This window comes from Corvus cornix, chromosome 22 (genome assembly GCF_000738735.6).
Source record: "Corvus cornix cornix isolate S_Up_H32 chromosome 22, ASM73873v5, whole genome shotgun sequence".
NCBI classification, from domain to species: domain Eukaryota; kingdom Metazoa; phylum Chordata; class Aves; order Passeriformes; family Corvidae; genus Corvus; species Corvus cornix.
In genome coordinates, this window is record NC_046351.1 from 1,472,786 (window position 1) to 1,498,649 (window position 25,864).

The following is a 25,864-nucleotide window of genomic DNA, read 5'->3' on the forward strand; positions in this document are numbered from 1 at the left end:
AGCACCCCAAAACTCACTGAAAGGGACCCTAAAACCTCTGAAAGGGACCCAAACCCTCTGAAATTTGCTCTAAAACCTTTGAAAGGGACCCAGAACGCCTCTGAAGAGTCTCTAGACCCTGTGAAGGGGACCTTAAACCCTCTGAAATGGACCTAAAATCCTCTGTAAGGGACCCAAACCCCCTTGGAAAGAGACCCTAAAGCTTTGGAAAGGGCCCAAAATCTGCTGAAAGGGACCCCAGACCCTGTGAAAGGGACCCCAAATCCTTTGAAATTGACCCCAAACCCTCTGAGATTGACCCCAGACCCTCTGAAGGGACCCCAAACCCTTTGAAATTGACCCCAAATCCTTTGAAATTGACCCCAGACTCTCTGAAGGAATCCCAAAGCCTCTGAAATTGACCCCAAACCCTGTGAAAGGGACCCCAGACCCTCTGAAGGGACCCCAGACCCCGTGAGGAGCCGCTGTCGCCGCTGTCGGAGGCAGCAGAAGTCGAACCAGGCGCAGCTGGGGGTGGTTTTTGCATCATATTTTGGTTGAGCCGGCGCTGGATTTGCATGGAAGCCAAAACCTTGGATAAACTTGGATAAACTGGAACGCCTGGGAGTTATTTATTATCCCTGGAACTTTGGGAATAAATCAATCCCGGGAACCACGAGGGTGAGCAGTTTATTAACCCGGGAGAGAGGCAGGTTGGCCGGGAATGTGGTTGGGAATTGTGTCCTGGGAAAAGATCCCATGGGAAGAGAGGGATTGCTGCATGATTAACCAGAATTTTCCTGCAGGGAAACAATCCCGATTTTCCTTGGGATGCAGCTGGAACTTGGCTTCAAATCCGGGTTTTCCGTGTTAAATCTTGGATTGAGCAAGGTGGAAGTTGGAGCTGGAGGGGTTGGGATTGTTGTGCTCGGCGGGGTTAAAGTTTAACAGCAGAACTTTGGGAGATGTTCCACGGCTGGAAAAGGGATTTGCAAACTCGCAGCACCCGGAATTGCGGTGTGGGAAAAACGGAGCTGAAAATGGGAGCTGGATGGGGTTTGGGGAGGAGTTTGGAGTGATGGGAAAAGGGGAAAGGGATTGGAATGGGAAGAGAGGAGGTTTACATGGGATTTTGGGAAGGAATTCTTCCGCTGTCCCAGCTTATCCCAACCGAGCCTTGGACACTTCCAGGGATCCAGGGGCAGCCACAGCTGCTCTGGGAATTCCATCCCAGTCCCTCGCCACCCTCCCAGCCAGGAATTCCTTCCCAAAATCCCACAGAAATCTCCCCTTTCCCAGTGGGAGGCCATTCCCTGTGTCCTGTCCCTCCATCCCTTGTCCCCAGTCCCTCTCCAGCTCTCCTGGAGCCCCTTTAGGCCCTGCAAGGGGCTCCAAGGTTTCCCTGGAATTTCACTTCTCCAGCTGAACATTCCCAGCAACCCCAGCCTGGCTCCAGAGCGAGCAGGGCAGAGGTGTTTTTATGGAATAAGCTTTGGGAACGGATCTTGGTTTAATGGGAACAGGGATTTGGCAATAAATCCCAGCTGGCAGCAGCCGGGCAGGGTTTGGGAAGTTGGGAAAATCCTGAGAGCTTCGCTTTGGGTGGCAAATATTCCCAGAGGAACTTTGGGAGTTGTGGTGGAGCCCAAATCCAGTTTTAGGGATTTGTTCCTGGTCTGGCGGAGCCCAAAAAGATTTTCCATGGATTTTACCTGGCATGGTGGAGCCCAGAAAGATTTTTCCTGGATTTTATTTGGTGTGATGAAACCTAAATTCATTTTTTATGGATTTTACCAGATGTGCTGGAGCCCTAAAAGATTTTTTTATGGAATTGTATCTGGTTTGGTGAAGCCCAAAAGTATTTTTTTATGGATTTTACCTGGTGTGAAGAAGCTCCCAAAAATTTTATGGATTTTATCTGGAGTGGTGGAGCCCAAATCCATTTTTTCAGGGATTTTTCCTGGAGTGAAGAAGCCCAAAACCACTTCTTACGGATTTTACCTGGAATGATGAAGCCCAAATCCATTTTTTTAGGGATTTTACCTTGTGTGATGAAGCCCAAAAATTTTTTCATGGATTTTACCTGGAGCAGTGGAGCCCAAATTAATTTTTGATGGATTTTTCCCGGTGTGAAGAAGCCCCAAAACCACTTTTTACGGATTTTACCTGGAATGGTGAAGCCCAAACCCGTTTTTTTAATGGATTTTACCTCATTTTCATCCTGAAAAATCAGAAATTCTGGGAATTGCGAGTGATCCCTGCAGGTTTTGGTGGGAATTTTGCGCTCGGAGCTGCTTCCCTGGCTCTCCAAAGGGAAATGTCTGGGAACAAAGGATGCAGTGATGGGAATGCAGGAGAGTGGGATCAGATGATCCGGGGTGCCTGGGAAGGAAAATCCTTCCAGAAAATTATTCCAGCACCAACTTTTCTGCAAATAAGCAGCTCTTGGAATGAATATTTTTGGGATTTTCCAAGTTTTGGAAGCATCACTTGATCCTCCTTGGAGCGGAGGAGGCAAGGGGGGGGTCATAAATCCCATTTTTTTTCCTCTTTGGAAGCAGATTTTCCCATTTTTCCTTTGAATTCCACTTCTTGACGTGGTTTCCATGCTGCTGCCCCAAGGTGGGATGCAATTCCATGGGGATATTCCTCTCTGGGATAGGGATGGATCCTGGGGCTGTGCTGGATGTTTCCTTTGCCTTGGATTTGGGAAATCTTGGAATGATTAAAAATGGTCACTTCCATTGGCTGGAAAGGGATAGGGAGAAGATACCAGGATGTCGTGGAAGCTGAAATGAAGGAAATTTGGGATACTGGGAGGTACCAGGATGTCCTGGAGGGATTTAAAATCCACCTGGATGTGGCATTTTGGGAATGTTCAGTGGCAGCCTTGGCACTGCAGGGAGAACTCCTGGATTTGGATCTTGGAAGTGATTTTCAGGCTGAGGTGGCTGCTGGGAATAGGGAAATCAGGGATCTGACACCTCAACAGTCCGAATTCCTTGGAAAATGAAGAGCAGGGAGAAGCCAGGAAGGAGATCCAGGGGGCTCTGGATTCAATTCCGGCTTTTCCAGAGGTTGCACCACCCAGGCTTGACCGGAAAACCAAATCCAGTAATTCCAGGTGGTCTTTTCCAAGACTTCAGCCTCATGCTGCCCCATCCCGGTGTTGCGGTGGAATTCCTGTGGGAATTCCTGTGCCCTGTTTGTGGACCCAGCGATTGCAGGAGTTACAGTCCAAGGACACCCCGCTGGAAAAGGCTGGAAAAGGCTCATTCCTGGATTCCCTTCCAGCCGCAGGGAGCTGGAGATGATTCCCAGTGCTCACCTCACTCCTTCCCAAAGGAATTCCTGCCCAATATCCCACCCAAATCTCCGCTTTCCCAGTGGGAAGCCATTCCCTGGGTCCTGTCCCTCCATCCCCTCTGCAGCTCTCCTGGAGCCCCTTGAGGCCCTGCCAGGGGCTCGGAGCTCTCCCTGGAATTTCCCTTCTCCAGCTGAACATTCCCAGCAATCCCAGCCTGGTCGATGTTCCTTAGGCATAAAATATTGGAGGACAAGGAAAAACTGACAGTTGCCAGTGCTGAAAGAGAGAAATTTATGGCATGGTGGGAAGAAATTCCTGGCTGGGATGGGATTCCCAGAGGAACTGGAGCTGCCCCTGGATCCCTGGAAGTGCCCAAGGCCAGGTTGGGATAATCTGGGATCGTGGAAAGCGTCAGCATTGGGATTTAAGATCCTCCCAACCCAAACCATCCTGGAATTCTCCAGCACCACTTTGGATTCATTGGAATTGTATCCAGGGCTGGTTTTCCCTGTGGGCAGAGGTTCCAGATATTCCAGAGGCTCCGGAGGCTCCCAAGGCCTGCTGGCTCCCCGTCCTCTCCTTATCTCCGTCCCCCAGAGCTCCCTCCGGCACAATCGTCCCGGCAGTGCCGCTCTTATCTCGGAGCGGGACCTGCCCAGGGAGCACCGGGAATGACCCCAATTCCTGCCCATTCCAGCCTGGAATAAGCCTGGCTCGGATGTTCCTGGTGGGATTCAAACATCCTGAAAATTTCATGGAATGAAGGATCAGGGAAGCTCAGCTGCTCTGCCTGGTTGTAATAAGAAAGTCAGGAAGAAAGTGAAGGAATTTGTTGGTGAGAATTCCCAAAAATTGGAGTTTTCATCGGGGTTTCTTTGGTTGGATTGCAGTTAGCAGGAATTTGGTGGGGTTTTTTTCCCTTGGATATTTGTGCACATGAAATTAACAAATAAAACGATGGAAATTTAATGGAAATTAAGGATGAAACCTCCCCAAATTTCCAGGGATTTCAGCTTTCCCTTGGAGCTGCTCTCCTGGGATTTGGGGCTTTTTCCACGTGTCCTTAAATTCCCCTCATCCCACAGCCCCCTCCGAGCTCCGTATCCAGAGGAATCCTGTGGAAGGAAATCAGGGACACAGCACTAAAACCTGGGATTTGAATCCCCCTGGGAATAATCCAGCACTTCCCTTCCCTGCTGGATTCACTCCTGGATAATTCCTTGCTTTTCCTGTGATGTTTTCCACGGGAATTCCGGGCTTTAATTCCCTTGTGAGGGACCGTGGATTGTTTCTGCCTTTGGGAATTGTGTCCCTGTTTTTCCCGTGGCTCCGAGGGAGTTAATTCCCGGGATCCATGGGAAGGCTGGCACGGATCAGGCACAAACAAGGGAGTTTTGTCCCTGCCAGTGTCACACAAAAGCGGCTTCCAAGTCAGGAATCGCTGGGAATCGTTCCTTGGAAGTGGGAAGAGAAGTGGCCGCAGGGAAAGCCCCGTTCCCAGGTTTCTCCCGGAATTCCTGCACAGGGATTGGAAAATTGTAAAAACTTGGGGGGTTTTGTCCCAGAATTGTTGGAATTTGTGGGATGTGCTTCATCCTTCTCCTGCTGAGGAGGTGGAGCTGCTTCCCAGGGATTCCTGTGCGGGCCAGGGAATGGAAGTGAAGCTGTTGGAGCAACATTTTCCATGAGATTATTCCCAAACAAATGAAAATAACAACGAATCACAGCTCTGGGATGGGATGAAAAAGAAGAGAATTATTCCAGAGGGTCCCTCTCCGTGTTTCCCGGTTATCCTGGCAGCACAGATCCCAAATTCCCGGTGGTTTTGGTCTGGAATTGCCGTGTAGGGAATGTTCCCTGCTGCATCCACCGGCTCATCCCGGAGCCTCATCCCAAACAACCTCTCCCGAAAAGAAATCCCACAGCCAGCGCTCTCCTGGTTTTTGGAAAAGCCCAAAATTCCCAGCTTGGAATGATCCCCCCGGAAAGCTCCAGGTGGGAACAGCTGCTCGTTAATCCAGCAGGAAAATCCCCAGGGAATGTTTGTATCCAGCTGCAAATCCGCGCTTTAACTGGGACACCTCGGGTGTCACCGGGGGGGAGCATCTGCCCCGATCCCATTTCCTGGGAATATTTTCCGGCTGTCTGAGCACTCGGGAGCTGCCTGGTGGTTTTCAATCCCTTTGGAGGCGTCCAGGGAGGCTCCATCCCGTTCTCCTTCCGTTCCTGCTCCAGGGGGTTGGGATGCGGTGATGGAGGAGGTTCAGGGGGAGCTCCTCCCGCTGTCCTGGGGTGCTGAGGGACAGTGGGAATTGGGAATGCCCATCCCAAACCGTTCCGTGATTCCATGAAATCCTTTATGGCTCCGTGCAAAGGGAACACGAGCTGAGTTTGGGAGGAATTTGACAGTGTGAAGTTCAGGATATCGGGAAGGAATTCCTGGCTGGGAGGGGCTGGGATGGAATTCCCAGGGAAGCTGTGGCTGCCCCTGGATCTCTGGAAGTGTCCAAGGCCAGGCTGGGATAACCTGGGATAGTGGGAGGTGTCCCTGCCCACAGCAGGGGATGGGAATGGATGGGATTTAAGGTTCTTCCAAACCAAACCAGTCTGTGATTCCATGGAAAAGGTGAAAATGAGAGGAATTCCCCTGTAGGGAATTCCATAAATCCAACAGAACAACAAAAGGGAAAGGGGGAACTGGGAAGGGGGAAGGGAAAGGGAAGGGGAAAGGGAAGAAAAGGGGAAGGGGAAAGGGAAGGGAAGGAAAGGAAAGGGAAAAGGGAAAGGAAAGGGAAAGGAAGGGAAGGGGAAATGTTGCAGCGGGCCCCCAACAGGGAAAGGAAAAGGAAAAGAAGGAAAGGGGAAAGGTAAAGGAAGGGAAGGGGAAAGGGAAGGGGAAAGGAAGGGAAAGGGAAAGGAGAAGCTACGGAAAGCTCAATTTGCGCGTGCACAAACACAACTCCGGGGTGACAGTGCAGAGGACTCGCCTTCCATCCCTTCCATCCCTAAATTTTTAGCTCTCCCTACATTTCCAGGTGTGCCCAAATGCCGTTTTTCCGTGTTTTCCAGAGCCTGGCCCAGCTGGAGAACCTGTGCAAGCAGCTCTATGAGACCACGGACACGGCCACGCGCCTGCAGGCCGAGAAGGCGCTGGTGGAGTTCACCAACAGCCCCGACTGCCTGAGCAAGTGCCAGCTGCTCCTCGAGAGAGGCAGCGTGAGTGCATCCCCAGAGATCCCCCAAAAGCCTGGAATTCCAGCCTTGGATGAGGGAATTGCCCCCAGCCCCGAGCGCAGCTTTTGGCGTTTGTAAATGGCGCGAGAAATCCGAGCGAGGCGGTTCCTGCTGCGGGCAGCCGGGGTTGGAGGTGGAATTGCAGCTTCCAAGCTGGAATTGGGGTTTCTGGTTGTTCTTCCCACTGGCACAGGGTGGGGATTAGGGTGGGATTTTGGGATGGAATTGCTGGCTGGGAGGGTGGGGAGAGGCTGGGGTGGAATTCCCAGAGAAGCTGGGGTTGCTCCTGGTTCCCTGGAGGTGTCCAAGGCCAGGTTGGGACGAGCTGGGGTAGTGGGAGGTGTTGGGATTGGAACTGGATGGGATTTAAGGTCCCTTCCCAGCCAAACCATTCCAGGATCCTGGAATTCCCATGCAGTTGATAAATACCACAAGAAATCCAAGTCAGGGAGTCCCAGCCCTTCCCAAAGGAGTTTGGAGAATCCCTTAATTTGATCCCTTGTCCTGGGCAACTCTGGGATTCAGGTTGAATTCCATAAAATTGGCTATTTTTCCTTTATTTTTCCAAATGGGAATGCTTTAAAGATTTCTCTCCTGCTTTGCCAGGTCAGAAGGAAAACAAAAAAACCAAACCAAGGGATTGAGGTGGCTGAATTCCGTGATTTTTATCCCAGGATTAGCTCAGTGATCCATAGGAAACACATTTTAACCTGTATTTAATAACAACTGGAAGCTGCTTTTTAATTTAAATTATCCCTTTCCTGTGGCTCCCAGGGATCATTCCAGCATGGAATGGAAGGAAATTTCAATATTTTGGCAGTTTCCAGTGGCACTTCCATGGTGTTCTGCTCTTCCAAAGCTTTTCCTTTCCTCAACTCCAACTTGTTTCACTTCAGGATTAAATTCCATGGTGGGGGAGGGGGGGGGTGGAATTTGCTTCAAATCCATTTCTGCTCCATGAATTAAAATTCCAAATTTTTTTTTTTTTTTTTGGATTTGTTTTCCCTCTGATTTTGTTTTTTCCAGTCTTCCTACTCCCAGTTACTGGCAGCCACCTGCCTTACCAAACTGGTGTCACGCACAAACAACCCCCTGCCGCTGGAGCAGCGAATAGATATCCGTGAGTATGGAATTTTTTCCCACCAAATCCATGGAATCTTGGTCACAGAGACTCCTCTCCGTGGGTGGGAGGTTCCCTGCCAGCTGTGGGCTTTCCACTTGGGATGCTCCAAAGGTTTATTGTGGATGGGGTGGCTTGGCTGTGTTGTTAGCAGAGTTCAAGGCTGGATAGGCGGAATTTTTTGGGATAAAAGGGAATGACAGCTGCGTGGTCTGGTGAATAAACCACGTGGATTTGATACATTTCCCTTGGAATGCAAAATCGGCTTTTCCAAGGATGTGGTCAAGGCAGAAAAGCCTTTATGGGTGTCTGGAATATCATTTGGATTTGGATTTTGGGGATTTAATCCATCCCTGCTCTTTCCTGGATCCTCCAGGGAAGCAGGAAATGCCTCAGCCTGCTTTCCTTTTTACCAATGATGTGGGAGATTGGCATCTCCAGGGAAAGCTCTGGAAATAACTTGGGATCTGAAGGCTTTTCCAGCCTTGGAACAGGCAGAATCCCCATCCCTGCAAGTGGAGGCGGCCCTTGAGGATGGGGCTTGGCCTCCATGACCGTCGAGGGCTTTTCCAACCTTCAGAATTCCCTGATTTTTGGAGCTGACGGAGCCAACAGATGAGGTTTGAGGGTGGGAATCCCACCCTTTTTCCAGCTATATTCCAGGGCTAAATCCAACCCTTTCCCAACCTCTTCAATTCCTGACACTGAACCGTGCCCTAAATCAAATCCCTCCTGATGGGAGAGAATTTACTGAAATCCTTGCAAGGAGTTTCAAAGATAAACCGGGATTTTCCTGGAGTTTCAGTGCTTCCAGAGAGTTCTTTATTGAGTCTTATCAGAGGAACAGAGCCACCAGCGTGACCCAGGTACAGCATGGAAGGAAGGAAAGTAGGAATGAGTCCAATTATCAAGATTTACACAGCCTTCTAAAGATATTTTAACCAATAGTTACTAAAAACGTGCATTATTTTCACTTTCCTACCCGTTATTCAGTAACACGGGCAGGAACTGCGGAATTCTCTATCCAATCATCCCAAACCACTTTTACTGCAGAACGTGGAGTGGTAGAAGAAGGAGAAGAAGGTTTAGAGAACAACAACAATCCTCCACTTGGATCTTTTTTACTCTCATCTCTTTACTACAAAGAGAAGCCCAAAACCTCTAAATTTCCACCCTGTGCCAATCTCCCATCGTCGTCCATCACCTCATTCCCACCTCTGCATTTTCCAGTTCTTGTCTGACTGTTGCTAATTTTTTCCAAGGTTGGAGGTAAAAGCAGCGTTGTTCAGGGGGGTAAAAACCCTTAAAAACAGGCAGAGAAATTTCCCAGCACTCTGCATTCCTACAATTCCCAAACCAAACCCCACCCTTCACCTCTTAGCCCCCATATCCCTTTCACCTCCCTGCATCCATTCTCTCCAACCAACCTCCCCAGAGCTCCTTTTCCCTTTGGTGGAAAACACCTGGAAACCCCTCCCAGGGCTGGATTTTCCCTCCAGCTCCATCTTTTCCTTCTTTTCCAGGGAATTATGTGCTGAACTACCTGGCCACGAGGCCGAAGCTGGCGACGTTCGTGACGCAGGCGCTGATCCAGCTCTACGCCAGGATCACCAAGCTGGGCTGGTTCGACTGCCAGAAGGACGAGTACGTCTTCAGGAACGTCATCAACGACGTCACCAGGTTCCTGCAGGTCAGATTCCCGCCTGGAATTGCCGGCATTCCCCAAATCCAGCGCTTTTCCAGCTGTTCTGCGGGAGCTCGGCCTCTTCTGTGTCGGTGCTTTGGAGGAGCGGCTTCCCAGGGCAACCGGCTCCTTTTTTTTTTTAGTTAAATCGGAATTTTTTGAGTTAAATGTGAATATTTCTAGCGAAATCTGAATGTTTTTAGCGAAATCTGAATATGTTTTAGCCAAATCCATGTATTTTTTAGCTAAATCCAAATAGTTTTTAGCTAAATCCAAATAGTTTTTAGCTAAATCTGAATGTTTTTTAGTTAAATCCGAATATTTTTTAGCTAAATCCAAGTATTCTTTAGCCAAATCCTAATATGTTTTAGCAAAATCCGAATATTTTTTAGCCAAATCCGAATATTTTTTAGCCAAGTCCCAATATTTTTAGCTAAACCTGAATATTTTTTAGTGAAATCCATGTATATTTTTAGCCAAATCCTAATATGTTTTAGCTAAATCTTAATTTTTTTAGCCAAATCCGAATATTTTTTCGCCAAATCCAAGTATTTTATAACCAAACCCGAATATTTTTAGCCAAATCCCAATACTTTTAGCCAAATCCGAATATTTTTTAGCCAAATCCATGTATTTTTTAGCCAAATCCAAGTATTTTTTAGCCAAATCCTAATATGTTTTAGCTAAATCTTAATTTTTTTAGCGAAATCCGAATATTTTTTAGCCAAATCCAAATATTTTTTTCACTAAATCCAAGTATTTTAGCTAAATCTGAATATTTTTTAGCCAAATCTGAATATTTTTAGCTAAATCCGAATATTTTTTAGCCAAATCTGATTATTTTTAGCCAAATCCAAATATTTTTTAGCCTAATCTGAATATATTTTAGTCAAATCTGAATATTTTTTAGCTAAATCCGAATAATTTTAGCTAAACCTGAATATTTTTCAGCTAAATCCTAATACTTTTAGCTAAATCCTAATATTTTTTAAGCTAAATAATATTTTTTTTGCTAAATCCTAAATTTTTTTAGCCAAATCCAAATATTTTTTAGCTAAATCTTAATTTTTTTAGCCAAATCCAAGTATTTTTAGCTAAACCTGAATTTTTTTCAGCTAAATCCTAATATTTTTTAGCGAAACCCAAATATTTTTTTAGCTAAATCCAAGTATTTTAGCTAAATCCGAATACTTTTAGCAAAATCTGAATATTTTTAGCTAAATCTGAATATTTTTTAGTGAAATCCATGTATATTTTTAGCCAAATCCTAATATGTTTTAGCTAAATCTTAATTTTTTTAGCCAAATCCGAATATTTTTTGCCAAATCCAAGTATTTTTTAGCTAAATCTTAATTTTTTTAGCCAAATCCGAGTATTTTTAGCTAAATCTGAATACTTTTTAGCTAAATCCAAATATTTTTTAGCTAAATCTGAATGTTTTTTTAGCTAAACCCAAATATTTAAATCCTGATACTTTTAGCTAAATCCGAATATTTTTAGCTAAATCTTAATAGTTTTAGCTAAATCTTAATTTTTTTAGCCAAATCCGAATTTTTTTTAGCTAAATCCAAATATTTGTAGCCAAACCTGAATATTTTTTAGCTAAATCCAAATATTTTTTAGACAAATCCAAATATATTTTAGCCAAATCTGATTATTTTTAGCCAAATCCAAATATTTTTTAGCAAAATCTAAGTATTTTTTTAGCTAAATCCAAGTATTTTAGCTAAATCTGAATATTTTTAGCTAAATCTTAATTTTTTTAGCCAAATCCGAATTTTTTTTAGCTCAATCCAAATATTTTTTGGCTAAATCTGCATATTTTTTAGTCAAATCTGGATATTTTTGAGCTAAATCTTAATTTTTTTAGCCAAATCCGAATTTTTTTTTTAGCTCAATCCTTGTTTTTTAGCTAAATCCCGGGGGTTTTTTGGCTAAATTTGGATGTTTTGGCGTTTCCCTCTCGCTGCAGTGAAGCGGATTGGGAGATGGAGCCATTCAAAGATTCCGTTGCTTTCCAGGCCTCCTGACTCCATCCCAAATATTCCTCAGGTGCTTTTGGCTGCAATTCCCAGAGCTGCATCCCTCATTTTCCTGCTCCCGGCCCAGGGGACGTGGGATTTGTAATTAAGACCTTTAATTAATTAGTGTGGAGACAATTCCTCCTCCGATCCCATTTCCCGGCTGCCAAAACACCCAGGAGGCTTCCCTGGATCCAGAGGTGCTTCCGTGGCCTTTTCCAAGGGCTTCTCCTGGGATTTTCTTGTGCCCGAGGTCCCCAAATCCTGGAAGATTCCTGAATTTCTCGATTGCAGATGAGTCTTTGGAGCTGGAGTTTAGGGCAGGAGGTGCAGAGCCAGGATTTAGGTGCAGAAATTGGGGAAAAGGAGCAAATTCCAGGTTGTTTCTCTTCAATCCTTACATCCAGGCTTTCAGCTTTTTAGGGAAGAGGAATCTGCACCCACAGCTGGCTCCTTATTGAGGAGAAGGGGAAAAATGGGATTCTTTGGGAAAAGGGGCTTAAAAATGAGCGGCTGGGAGTTTATTTCCCAACGTTTTCCATGTGTTTTGCCTTAAAATTGACCCCAAAAAATAGAAAAACTCCCCAAAAAAATCTGCTCAGGGTTAGGACATCGCAGGAAAAAGATCTTAATAAAATAATTAATTGCAATAATAATATTAAAATATTAAAATATGGAATAAAGGGGCCTGATTTTGGTTCCTCTTTAGAACCTTTCGCCTCACGGATTTTAAAAGCACGTTTGAAATTCACAATCTGGGCTATTTCACACTCAGAAAAAGAAGGATTAAGCTTTTCTAGCCAGGAATTTTTCCAAGGAAATGAATCCTTGGAAGTGCAGCCCAGTGAAAGCTGTGCCTGTGCCTTTGCCTCCCCAGGACAGTGTAGAGCACTGCATCATAGGAGTGACAATCCTGTCCCAACTAACGAATGAAATTAATCAAGTAAGTGCTACAGCCTTCCTCAGTGAAGTAAGTGTCCAATTTTCTCATTCATATTGTTGTGTCCTGCCTTTTCCGGGTTTTTTTTTTGGGAATTTTGCTGTCTGGGAGGTGTTTGAGGGGGGTGTTGTTGTGTTTGTTGGGGGTTTTTGTTGTTGTACACGGTCGCTGCCTGTTCGTGCTGAGATGCTGAGAGCTCCTGTCTTGAGGGATTGTTTTGTTTCACTGGCATCTTCCATCTTTTCCCATGTTTTGGTGTGGTTTTCTGGGATGGGAAGGGGGAAGAACAAGGATAAGGAATTATTTAGTGAAGATGAGTGTGAGCCCTGTTGTCAGCCCCGCTTTATTGACCTGGGAGAAAATCCAAAATTATCCAACTATGCCCATTTTTAAACCATCCCTTTCATCAGGATGAAACTCTGAATGAATTTCTGGGATAAATTTCCCACAAATCCTGCTGGATTCTCCAGGCCATGTCCCTTTCACAGCCCCTGAGGCCTGGCCAGGCCCAGTCCTGGCCCAGCTTTTCCCAGGTGGATTTAAAATCCCTCCAAGGCTGTGCTGCCTCTTGGAATTGCTGCTGGAATCTGGGATGAGCAGCTTTAGCTGGTGCTGTCCCATCTTCCGTGGATTTCCCATGGTTTTCCCATGGTTTTCCCATGGTTTTCCCATGGTTTTCCCATGGTTTTCCCCTCAGCCAGGCAGATTTTGCTGCAGTGCTGAGCTGAGGGTCACGATGGGTGTAAAAGTCTCTGATTTTCAGCCCCTCCCTCATGACCAGGGAGATAAAACCAAAATTATCCAAGTGTGCCCATTTTTAAACCATCCCTTTCATCAGGATGAAACTCTGAATGAATTTCTGGGATAAATTTCCCACAAATCCTGCTGGATTCTCCAGGCCATGTCCCTTTCACAGCCCCTGAGGCCTGGCCAGGCCCAGTCCTGGCCCAGCTTTTCCCAAGTGGATTTAAAATCCCTCCAAGGCTGTGCTGCCTCTTGGAATTGCTGCTGGAATCTGGGATGAGCAGCTTTAGCTGGTGCTGTCCCATCTTCCATGGATTTCCCGTGGTTTTCCCGTGGTTTTCCCCTCAGCCAGGCAGATTTTGCTGCAGTACTGAGCTGAAGGTCACGATGGGTGTAAAAGTCTCTGATTTTCAGCCCCTCCCTCATGACCAGGGAGATAAAACCAAAATTATCCAAGTGTGCCCATTTTTAAACCATCCCTTTCATCAGGATGAAACTCTGAACGAATTTCTGGGATTAATTTCCCAGTGTTCCCAGCAGGAAGCTCCCAAATCCTGCTGGGTTCTCCAGGCCGTGTCCCTTTCACAGCCCCTGAGGCCTGGCCAGGCCCAGTCCTGGCCCAGCTTTTCCCAGGTGGATTTAAGATCCCTCCAAGGTTGTGCTGCCTCTTGGAATTGCTGCTGGAATCTGGGATGAGCAGCTTTAGCTGGTGCTGTCCTATCTTCCATGGATTTCCCGTGGTTTTCCCATGGTTTTCCCCTCAGCCGGGCAGATTTTGCTGCAGTGCTGAGCTGAGGGTCACGATGGGTGTAAAAGTCTCTGATTTTCCTAAAGAAACAGGTGGAACAAAGGATTTTGATTTTAATGTCTCACAAAGTAACTAACTTTGGATTTTTCTGGGATGTTGCGTAATCCAGAGAAATCCTGGAGGCAATCTGTACCAAGCAGGATAAAACCTGCCAGGACACAGGAAAATGGGGATCAACACAAAAATTTGGATGGTATTTTCCATACCCACAAAGGGCTTTAAATGGGAATTAAATAATGTTCATTTTCCTCAACTCCCTGAATTCCCAGTAGTCTGAACTGAGGAATAATTTCGGTATTAAAGCATCTGACAAATTTAGGTCCAGCTTGGATCTTCCACCAACTGTTGGGGCTTTTCCTTCTCTCATAAAATATAAAGGATGGGAGTGTTGGGATCCTCCATGGAATTGTTGGGAAAATTCAGGTGTAAAATCCAATGTTGGAGCTGTCCTGGTTCCTCAAATACTGGAGGATGTTTTGGAAATTGAAATTTAAGTGAGGAACAGTAAAATAAACATTTAAAAATGGATATTTATGCAGGAATTCTGCATCCCACCGGGATAACCCAGTGCCCATCCCAGGAATTTGGCTCGTATCGATGGCAAAAATGGGAATTTTTCCTCACTTTCCCCCTTTTCCTGGAAAAAAAAAAAAGCTGTGAAGTGCTCTGAGTTTTGCTGCTCCTCAGCTCTGGGATCCGGTGACAGATCCAGGACTGGAATTTATCCCATAAAACAGCAAAGTCCAACCTGGCTATCCCTGGATAACTCCTTCCACTTTCCTTCCTCTCCATCTGGGTTCAGGAGGGAATTTCAATTCCTGGTGCTTATCCCTGCCTGCCCAGCAGCTCCAGCTGGGATTTAACCCTTTGGAGCCGGCCATTCCCGTTCCTAAAATCCCCAAATGCTGCTGAAAACGTTGTTGCTGCTGATTGGGGCAGAGATTGAAGTAAAACTGAGAAGAAATTGGGAATAACCCAGCCCAGCTTCATGGCAGGGCTACACCAAAACCCCAGGAATGTGAATTTATCCGTGGAAAAGCTGTGGAATTGCATCCCGCTGGTTTAGGCAGTTGTGGGGAGGGCAAACTCGATGTCCCAGTGCTTCCCAGGGTTCCTGCTGGTTTTCCTGGTCTCATCCCATGAGCTCTGAGCCCTGGTTCTCTCCCAATCCAGGCGGACACCACCCACCCCCTGACCAAGCACAGGAAAATTGCCTCTTCCTTCCGGGATTCCTCTTTATTTGATATTTTCACCCTGTCCTGCAGTTTACTGAAACAGGTAAGGAAAGGTTTGGAATCTTTTTTGGGAAGTGAGATGTTGGGGCAGCGTATTTTGGGATGAAATTCCTTCCTGGAATGAGCACTCTGGTCCTAAAAACTCTGCTCTGGGGTTGTTTTTCAGGGAAAAAATGGATTTATTAAGGAAATTTCCTTTCTAAAGAAATCCATATTATTACTATTATTATTTAAATAATTATTTAATAATTAATTTTATTTAAATAATAAATAAATATAAAATAAATAACAAACCATGCGACAAACACAGAAATAATTCCACGATTCCAACTGCAAATCCATCCCTGGATCCTGGGTTTAAACTTCCCTGTCTTTAAGCATCAGGAAAGAGAGGAGAAGTTTGGGTTCCATTTTCAGTATCTTTGACAAGTAAATCCTTATCCCTGGCCCTGCACAGGACACCCAAAATCCCAACTTTTCCAAACTATTTGGGATGGATTCAAGCTGGAATGAGTTCATTTTAAGCCCAGGGTGATGATACAAAGGATAAAAGGACCAAGATGTGTTTAAACTGCAGAGAAATGAGCCGGAATTCCATGTCCAGGGAGTTCTCTGTGTCATGGGAGTATCCCAACTTTCCCTGCCTGGAGCAGCTGCTCATTCCCATGGGAAGGAGAGCCCAGGATTCCTGTCAGGCAGAAAAGGGGGGTTGTGTTTAACATTAATGAGAATTCCCTGATCTCCTGCATCCCTGGCAAGCCTCGTGCCTGTGCAGTTCAGGGAGGGAAATGGGAATGCTGCCTGTTATCCATGTCCTGGAAAGACTCTGGGATATATTTATGGACTCACTGCCTCTACAAACACTCCTGGTGCTCGTTCCACAAAGCCCCATCTTGCTTCAAGTGAAATCCTGCCTCAATTCAGCTGCCGCCTGGATTTATTTTCCCCTTTTCCCGGTCTTAATTCCACGTTTTCCACAGGCTTCTGGGAAGAACCTGAACCTGAACGATGAAAGCCAGCACGGGCTGCTGATGCAGCTCCTCAAGCTCACCCACAACTGCCTGAACTTCGATTTCATCGGCACCTCCACGGACGAGTCCTCGGATGATCTTTGCACTGTGCAGATCCCAACCAGTTGGAGATCAGGTGATTCCTGCAGGAATGCACAGCATCCCACCTGGAAAATGCTCAAACCCTCTGATTTGGCACAAATAAACCTGGGCGTGCAAAGCCAGAGGTTAAACCCAAAGCCAGAGGTTAAACCCAGCCTTAAACCCACCTAATTCACTTTTGGGATTTTATCTTGCTTTTAAAACCCCTTTTCCCTTCCAGTCTTTCACCTCCCAGTCCAACCACCAGGAAAACGGAATTTTTTTAAAAAAGCAGGGCAGAACTTGGCACCTTTTCCCCACATCCTGCTGTTCCCAGCAGGCATTTGACAGGCACTTGCACAGATTGTGTTCTGAAAATACCTTCCTGTCATTTTCTCCCAGTTCCAAGTGCCAGTGGGTGACTTTATTTCTAGGAAAGGCTTTTGCGTTAAAAATACAAAATCCTCGGGAAATTTTCGTGGAATTGTGGTGCTTTGGTGTGACAAATCCATGTGCCATGGGTGATAAAATAAGGATTAGACCTGTGGGAAGCTGTAAATGGAGGTAAAATCTTCTCTTGTCTTGCAGCATTCTTGGATTCTTCGACCCTTCAGTTGTTTTTTGATCTTTATCATTCCATCCCTCCTTCGTTTTCTCCTCTGGTAAGTCCAGGGTTTATTTTCCTTTACTTTAGGATTCATGTGGGAGATTCCCTGGAGGTTCAGGTGCCCCAGGTTGTTCTGAAGTGTCCAAGTGCTGCTGAGAGTTTTGGAGCATCTACAGGGTTGGATTTTCCCTAAAAAACACATTTTTGCTGGAATTCCAACCTCCTTTCCCCTCACACAACTTGGAATCTCCTGTTTGCTCATCCCCTTGAGGAATGTAGCCCCTGTTATTCCCAAACCAGGTCCTAAAACCACACCAGGAATAGGGAGCAAGCTGGGAAACACCCCAAGGAATGGAATTTCTCCTTCCACCCTTCCAAACTAGGCCGTGTCCCACTGGGATGAAAGGGCCAAGAGCACAACTGAGCTGAAAGTTGGATTATTTCTTCTGAAAAAATACAAAAAAATGGCCTGCCAGGCATTTATCTCCATGATAAATATTACCCATGATTAAAGCTCAGTGAAAACAAAGCTGAGAGGGAAGGGCCTTCAGAAAGAATTGTTCCGTGGAGAGACTCCACTTATTCTGGTGGAGGGTTAATGGCTAGTCCTGAATTTCAAGCCTCAAATATTCAGGAGAGATTTGAAGTGTGAGACTCCTTTTTTGAATGGAAAGCTGAAATTATTCCATTGGGATCAGTGATTGGAGTCCCCATCCCTGAAGGTGTCCAGGGAAGGAGGCCTGGATGTGGCACTCAGTGCTCTGGGCTGGGATCAAAGGTTGGACTCTGACCTTGGAGGGCTTTTCCCACCTCAGGAATTCCATGATTCTGTGACTCTTGGGATGGAGCTGTTCCTCTGGGTGCTGGAATTTCTTTCTCCGCTGCGAAGGTGAAGGAGCTGTTCTGTCCCTAAAGGAGCACCAAACCTCAGTCACCGCTCGTGTCGTGAGGGGAAAGCCTCTTCATTTCCTTATTCTCATCCCGATTTTTGTGTTTTTTCCCATTTTCCTGCGTGCTGGCAGGTTTTATCCTGCTTGGTGCAGATCGCCTCCGTGCGCCGCTCCCTCTTCAACAACGCCGAGCGGGCGAAGTTCTTATCTCATCTCGTGGATGGAGTGAAACGGATACTGGAAAACCCCCAGGTGAGTATTCCAGGTGGGATGAGGGCTCTGTGTCCTCTTCATCACATTTCATCCCCAAAAATCCATTTAATGTCCCTCCTGAATGTGGACATGGATACTTGGCAAAGGGGAGAAGGGTCTTGCTGCTTTCTCCTGTTTCCTGCCATTCCACCACCAAGGGTGGGTATTAGGAAAAACTTCTCCATTGGAAGAGTATTTAAGGACTGGAGCAGGCTGCCCAGGGATGTCAGCATCCCTGGAAGTGCCCCAAAACCAGTAAATGTGGCAGTTCCAGACCGGTTTAACGGGCAGAGTGGGATTTGTTGGGAGCTTGGACTTGTTCTCGGAGCTCTTTCCCAACCTGTGTGATTCCAGGTGACAGCAGAGCCGTTCCCGAGTCCCCCTTTTCTTTCTGTCCCCTCAGAGTTTGTCAGACCCCAACAATTACCACGAGTTCTGCCGGTTGCTGGCCCGGTTGAAAAGCAATTACCAACTGGGAGAACTGGTGAAGGTGGAGAACTACCCCGAGGTGATCCGGCTCATCGCCAACTTCACCGTGACCAGCCTGCAGGTACAAACCTTCCCTTCCCTCTTCCTGCCCCTTGGATTTCCTGGAAAACAAAGCAAGAGCTTCTCATCTGGTTCATTTTTACCCCGAACCCCAGAGGAGGCTGTGACACAATCCTGCATGGATCATCCTGCGAATTCCTGAATGGAATCTGTGGGGGAAGGCAGAGTTGTTGCCATGCCTCCAGAGGCTTTCCATATCCTAGCAGGGAAAAAACCCCCAACTTGTTAAATAAGGTTTATTTTTAGAATTCTGTCTCACTTCACTCTTCCAATGCACTCAGCGGGGTTGGGAGTAATTGGAATATCATGGATATTCCCACTGAGTTTTCCAGCGGTGTGTACAGCTCACCACCACAGCCCTGCACAGGAGAGGGTTTAAAAAATTGTGGAGCTTGGAGAATTCCTTTGTTCAGTTGTGATTCCTGGGAAGCAGCTCGGGGCTGTGCAGTGTGTGGGAACTGAGTGAGGCCTGGGATTGGAGGCTCAGCTCCACGTCCTGGGAATTTGGGATTATCTCCCAGTGATTACTGAGTGCTGATCCAGGTGTACTCTGAAATTCCTGGTTAATTTGGCAACCAGGCCTTTAAAGATGTTGGCCAGTGGAAAGTGCAACGAGCTGAGCTTTAAACCCCTTCCAACCCAAATTCTGTGGAAGAAAAGTCAAGTCAAACAAAACAAATCATAACTCCTTGGTTTGTTTTCCTTTTTTTTCCCCTCTGGGAGCACTGAGAATTTACTCCCACCAGCGAGCCCTGAAAATCCCGGTTAATTTGACAACCAGGCCATTAAAGGCATTGGCCAGTGGAAAGTGCAACGAGCTGAGCTTTAAACCCCTTCCAGCCCAAATTCTGTGGAAAAAACTTAAATCAAACAACACAAATCATAACTCCCTGGTTTGTATTCCTTCTCTTTTCCCTCTGGAAGCACTGGGAATTTGCTCCCAACAGTGTGCACTACCTGCTGAGCCTGTGGCAGCGCCTGGCTGCCTCCGTGCCCTACGTGAAGGCCACAGAGCCCCACATGCTGGAGACCTACACCCCCGAGGTGACCAAAGCCTACATCACCTCCCGCCTGGAATCCGTGCACATCATCCTCAGGTGAGGGAATGCCAGGGCTGGGAGCGCTTTTCCTGCTGCTCTGAGGGGTGGGAAGGCTGGCAGAGGTGGGGGTGTTCCTGCTGGAGAGGACGCGGCTGAGGGGTCTCCCGCTGGAGAGGGACTGGGGACAAGGGCTGGAGGGACAGGACCCAGGGAATGGCTTCAAAGTGACAGAAGAACGGCTTAGATGGGATATTGGGAAGGAATTCCTGGCTGGGATGGAATTCCCAGAGCAGCTGTGGCTGCCCCTGGATCCCTGGAAGTGCCCAAGGCCGGGTTGGATTAACCCGGGACAGTGGGAGGTGTCCCTGTCCCTGCCATGGGACGGGATTTAAGCTCTTTCCAACCCAAACCATCCCAGGATTCCGTGAATTCCAAACTGCAGCTCCAACACCCCTGGGAATAAAACGGGAGCGACCATTCCAGGAGCTGCTGCTCCTGGGACTCCCTGATCCCAGGGCTGCTCCCAGAGTTCCCCACAGAGCCCTGGGCTGGTGGAGAATCCTGTTGGACACAGGCACAGGGGACAGGAGCTGTGCTGGCACACCAGGAGGGGCCTGCATCCCTGGGATCTCGGGAATATTCCGGCTTTGGGGCTGGAAATGCTGCCCTGGCAGAGCCACACCAACATCCTGGGAGCAGCCCAGGCTCGCTGACAGCTCCAAGAATTCCAAGCCGGGCATTTTTTCCCCTCCAGTGGCTCCAGCTCCCAAGTGAAAGGCAGAGAGCAGCCCTGGGTGCCTCTGGAATAAATCCCTGGATGATTTCCAGCCGGGATTGTGTCCCTCTGGAAAGATGCAGCCCTTGCCAATGGCAGACGGTAGGATGGGATGAACTTCACCATCCCTTCCCAAACCATTCCATAATTCCAGGATTGTCAGCTCCAGAACAATCACTCCGGGCTCCAGCGTATTTCTCTTCCCAGTTTTCCTTTAAAACCAGCCACAAGAGCAGGAAGTTTTGTGAGGATTTCTGAGGGAGCTTTCCTAAATCACAGCCTGGCTGGTTTTTTTAGAAGAGATTTATTTTTTTAAGCTGGGTTGTTTTTTTTTTTTTTTTTTTGAGACCCTGCTTAATCTCCCGTGGCTGAGCTGATCTCTGTGTCCGACATGTTGCGGGTAGGATTCATCTTCCCGGGATCTGCAGCATCCCAGAATTCCCATCAGAGCAGAGGGGGAATGTGAGCCAAGTGTGACTCACTTCACTCTCCCAGCTCCGCACAAATTCCACCTAAAAGCACCTTTTATTTTTAATTCATTTCAAGGAATCAGCCTCCAGAATTCCATTGTCGTGCCTGGATTTGTGTGGGATGAATCCTCCCGGGTGTGTGTTTGTGTTGGATGAAAACAAATGGTCAAATATAGGAAAATAAGGCCTCTCTTAGGGAAAACTGATGGGATTATCCCTTTTTCTTCTGGATCATCCATCCCTGGAAGTGTTCAAATCCAGGTTGGACAGGGCTTGGAGCAACCTGGGATAGTGGGAGGTGTCCCTGCCCATGGAAAGGGTGGAATTAAATGAGTTTTAAGGTCCCTTCCAACCCAAATCATTCCAGAATTTTCTGATTTCTTGTGGAATTTATTGCATTTAAAAGAAAAGGCACTGAAAGGATTCCCATGGAAAAGTTGTGCTGTAGGAACACAACCAGAGCCTTTGTTCCTGGCACTGCCCATTCCCTTCAAACCCCTGGATAAATGTTAAAGGAAGTGGGTACTGTTAAAACAACGGGATAAATGTTATGGGAAATGGATAAACGTTAAAAGACCTGGGTAAATGTTAAAAGAAATGGATAAATGTTAAAAGAAATGGATAATTTTAAGGATGGAAGAAGAGGTTGCTCCCACCAGGTGCCGATGGCTTTTCCCCCTGATCCGCTGCTCCTCTCCTGATTTTCCACCTCATTTATCCACTGCTCCTCTCCTGATTTTTAGCGTTTCCCACTCAGATTTCTGGCTTTTCCACCTCATTTATGCCCTGATTTCTGGCTTTTCCACCTTATTTATTCCCTGATTTCTGGCTTTCCCACCTCATTTATCCACTTCTCTCCTGATTTTTAGCGTTTCCCACTCATCCATTGCTGTTCTGATTTCTGGCTTTCCCACCTTATTTATTCCCTGATTTCTGGCTTTTCCACCTCATTTATCCACTGCTCCTCTCCTGATTTTCAGTGTTTCCCACTCAGATTTCTGGCTTTTCCACCTTATTTATTCCCTGATTTCTGCCTTTCCCGCCTCATTTATCCACTGCTCCTCTCCTGATTTTTAGCTTTCCCCTGACCCACTGCTCCTCTCCTCATTTCCCACTGACATTTAATGTCCATTCCTCTCACCTCCCACCACCCTCCAATTCCACGGCGCCTCCCGCACCCCGCTCTCCCCGTACCTCCGGCTGCCTCCACGCTCTGGATCCCTTTTCCACACTCTGGATCCCTTTTCCATGTGCTGGATCCCTTTTCCACACTCTGGATCCCTTTTCCACACGCTGGATCCCTTTTCCATGCTTTGGATCCCTTTTCCACGCTCTGGATCCCTTTTCCACGCTCTGGATCCCTTTTCCACGCGCTGGATCCCTTTTCCATGCTTTGGATCCCTTTTCCACGTTCTGAATCCCTTTTCCACGCGCTGGATCCCTTTTCCACGTTCTGAATCCCTTTTCCACGTTCTGAATCCCTTTTCCACGCTCTGGATCCCTTTTCCACATTCTGGATCCCTTTTCCACGCGCTGGATCCCTTTTCCATGCTTTGGATCCCTTTTCCACGCTCTGGATCCGTTTCCCACGTTCTGAATCCCTTTTCCACATGCTGGATCCCTTTTCCACGCGCTGGATCCCTTTTCCACGCGCTGGATCCCTTTTCCACGTGCCAGATCCCTTTTCCACGTGCCGGATCCCTTTTCCACGTGCTGGATCCCTTTTCCATGCTTTGGATCCCTTTTCCACACGCTGGATCTCCCTTTTCCACATTCTGGATCCCTTTTTCATGCGCTGGATCCCTTTTTCACGTTCTGAATCCCTTTTCCAAGCACTGAATCCCTTTTCCACGCGCTGAATCCCTTTTCCAAGCACTGAATCCCTTTTCCACGCGCTGAATCCCTTTTCCATGCTTTGGATCCCTTTTCCACGTGCCGGATCCCTTTTCCAAGCACTGAATCCCTTTTCCAAGCGCTGAATCCCTTTTCCAAGCACTGAATCCCTTTTCCACGCGCTGAATCCCTTTTCCATGCTTTGGATCCCTTTTCCACGTGCCGGATCCCTTTTCCAAGCACTGAATCCCTTTTCCAAGCGCTGAATCCCTTTTCCAAGCGCTGAATCCCTTTTCCAAGCACTGAATCCCTTTTCCACGCGGTTTCTCCTCCCGCAGGGATGGCCTGGAGGACCCTCTGGAGGACACGGGGCTGGTGCAGCAGCAGCTGGACCAGCTCTCCACCATCGGGCGCTGCGAGTACGAGAAGACGTGCGCGCTGCTGGTGCAGCTCTTCGACCAGTCCGCCCAGTCCTACCAGGAGCTGCTGCAGAGCGCCAGCGCCACCCCCATGGACCTGGCGGTGCAGGAAGGTGAGACAGCCAGCTGGGAATTCCCGAGGGAATCCTGCCTCCTGGAGCTGGGAATTCCCAAGGGAATTGTGCCTCCTGGAGCTGGGAATTCCTGAGGGAATTGTGCCTGCAGGAGCTGGGAATTCCCAAAGGAATTGTGCCTGCAGGAGCTGGGAATTCCCGAGGGAATTGTGCCTCCTGGAGCTGGGAATTCCTGATGGAATTGTGCCTCCTGGAGCTGGGAATTCCCGATGGAATTGTGCTTCCTGGAGCTGGGAATTCCCAGTGGAATTGTGCTTCCTGGAGCTGGGAATTCCCGAGGGAATTGTGCCTCCTGAAGCTGGGAATTCCTGATGGAATCGTGCCTCCAGGAGCTGGGAATTCCCGATGGAATTGTGCCTCCAGGAGCTGGGAATTCCTGAGGGAATTGTGCCTGCAGGAGCTGGGAATTCCCGAGGGAATTGTGCCTCCTGAAGCTGGGAATTCCTGATGGAATTGTGCCTCCTGGAGCTGGGAATTCCCGATGGAATTGTGCTTCCTGGAGCTGGGAATTCCCAGTGGAATTGTGTTTCCTGGAGCTGGGAATTCCCGAGGGAATTGTGCCTCCTGAAGCTGGGAATTCCTGATGGAATTGTGCCTCCAGGAGCTGGGAATTCCCAAAGGAATTGTGCCTCCTGGAGCTGGGAATTCCTGATGGAATTGTGCTTCCTGGAGCTGGGAATTCCCGATGGAATTGTGCCTCCAGGAGCTGGGAATTCCTGATGGAATTGTGCCTCCAGGAGCTGGGAATTCCTGGAAAATCCAGCCGGAGGGGAGGGATCGCTCACGGTTTCTCCTGGGGGAGGTGGCCCTGTGGGGGGGGCGCTGCTCTGGAGATGGGGCTGGATTGACTGGGGGGAAATGGGTTCATTTTGGGGGAAAATGGATTTTTTTTGGGGAAAATGGATTTCTTTGGGGGGAAAATGGATTTCTTTTGGGGAAAGTGGAATTTTTGGGGAAAGTGGAATTTTTTGGGGAAAGTGGAATTTTTTAGGAAAAATGGATTTATTTTGAGGGAAAATGGATTTCTTTGGGGGGAAGATGGATTTCTTTTAGGGAAAATGGATTTATTTTGAGGGAAAATGGATTTATTTGGGGGAAGTGGATTTATTTGGGGAAAATGGATTTATTTTGGGGGAAAGTGGAATTTTTGGGGAAAATGGATTTATTTTGGGGAAAATGGATTTATTTGGGGGAAGTGGATTTATTTGGGGAAAGTGGATTTATTTTGGGGGAAAGTGGAATTTTTGGGGGAAAATGGATTTATTTGGGGGGAAAACGGATTTCTTTTAGGGAAAATGGATTTATTTTGGGGAAAAGTGGAATTTTTGGGGAAAATGGATTTATTTCGTGGGAAGGTGGATTTCTTTTAGGGAAAATGGATTTCTTTGGGGGGAAAATGGAATTTTTGGGGAAAATGGATTTATTTTGGGGAAAATGGATTTATTTGGGGGAAGTGGATTTATTTGGGGAAAGTGGATTTGTATTGGGGGAAATGGATTTATTTCGGGGGAAATGGATTTATATGGGGAGAATGGATTTCTTTTAAGGAAAATGGATTTATTTTGGGGAAAAGTGGAATTTTTTGGGGAAAATGGATTTCTTTGGGGGAAAATGGATTTCTTTCGTGGGAAGGTGGATTTCTTTTAGGGAAAATGGATTTCTTTGGGGGGAAAATGGATTTATTTGGGGGAAAGTGGAATTTTTGGGGGAAAATGGATTTATTTGGGGGAAGTGGATTTCTTTTAGGGAAAATGGATTTATTTTGGGGGAAAGTGGAATTTCTAGGGGAAAATGGATTTATTTGGGGGGAAAATGGATTTATTTTGGGGGAAATGGATTTATTTTGGGGGAAATGGATTTATTTTGGGGGAAATGGATTTATTTTGGGGGAAAGTGGATTTATTTTGGGGGAAATTGATTTATTTTGAGGGAAAATGGATTTATTTGGGCAGAAAGTGAATTTCTTTGGGGGAAAGTGGATTTCTTTTAGGGAAAATGGATTTATTTGAGGGGAAACTGGATTTATGTTGGGGGGAAAATGGGTTTATTTTGGGGGAAATGGATTTATTTCGGGGGGAAATGGATTTATTTGGGGGAAAGTGGAATTTTTGGGGAAAATGGATTTATTTGGGGGAAGTGGATTTCTTTTAGGGAAAATGGATTTATTTTGGGGGAAAGTGGAATTTCTAGGGGAAAATGGATTTATTTGGGGGGAAAATGGATTTATTTGGGGGAAAGTGAATTTCTTTGGGGGAAAATGGATTTCTTTTAGGGAAAATGGATTTATTTGAGGGGAAAATGGATTTCTTTGGGGGGAAAGTGGAATTTTTGGGGAAAATGGATTTATTTGGGGGGAAAATGGATTTCTTTTGGGGGAAATGGATTTATTTGGGGAAAGTGGATTTCTATTGGGAGAAATGGATTTCTATTGGGGAAAATGGACTTATTTGGGCGGAAAGTGAATTTCTTTGGGGGAAAATGGATTTCTTTGGGTGAAAATGGATTTCTTTGGGGGAAAATGGATTTCTTTGGGGGGAAAACAGATTCCTTTGGGGCTGGGCCACCCACTGCCAGAGGAGGGTGGCCAGCCCTGAGCGTGCCCCCGCCGCAGGCCGCCTGACGTGGCTCGTGTACATCATCGGCGCCGTCATCGGCGGCCGCGTGTCCTTCGCCAGCACGGACGAGCAGGACGCCATGGACGGAGAGCTGGTCTGTCGGTAGGGATGCTCCAC

General features: G+C 47.0%; 1 protein-coding gene across 1 annotated transcript in view; it reads left to right on the forward strand.

Annotated features, from left to right (window-relative positions):
- LOC104694886 (exportin-7) overlaps positions 1 to 25,864 on the forward strand; it is a 60,686-nt gene that overhangs the window by 1,194 nt on the left and 33,628 nt on the right. Inside the window, 12 exon segments of the mRNA XM_039564151.1 lie at positions 6,356 to 6,502; positions 7,547 to 7,640; positions 9,164 to 9,330; positions 12,223 to 12,288; positions 15,011 to 15,115; positions 16,053 to 16,218; positions 16,752 to 16,825; positions 17,793 to 17,912; positions 18,316 to 18,462; positions 19,386 to 19,558; positions 22,918 to 23,111; positions 25,744 to 25,849. Of these exon segments, the coding sequence (XP_039420085.1) occupies positions 6,356 to 6,502; positions 7,547 to 7,640; positions 9,164 to 9,330; positions 12,223 to 12,288; positions 15,011 to 15,115; positions 16,053 to 16,218; positions 16,752 to 16,825; positions 17,793 to 17,912; positions 18,316 to 18,462; positions 19,386 to 19,558; positions 22,918 to 23,111; positions 25,744 to 25,849 (1,559 nt within the window).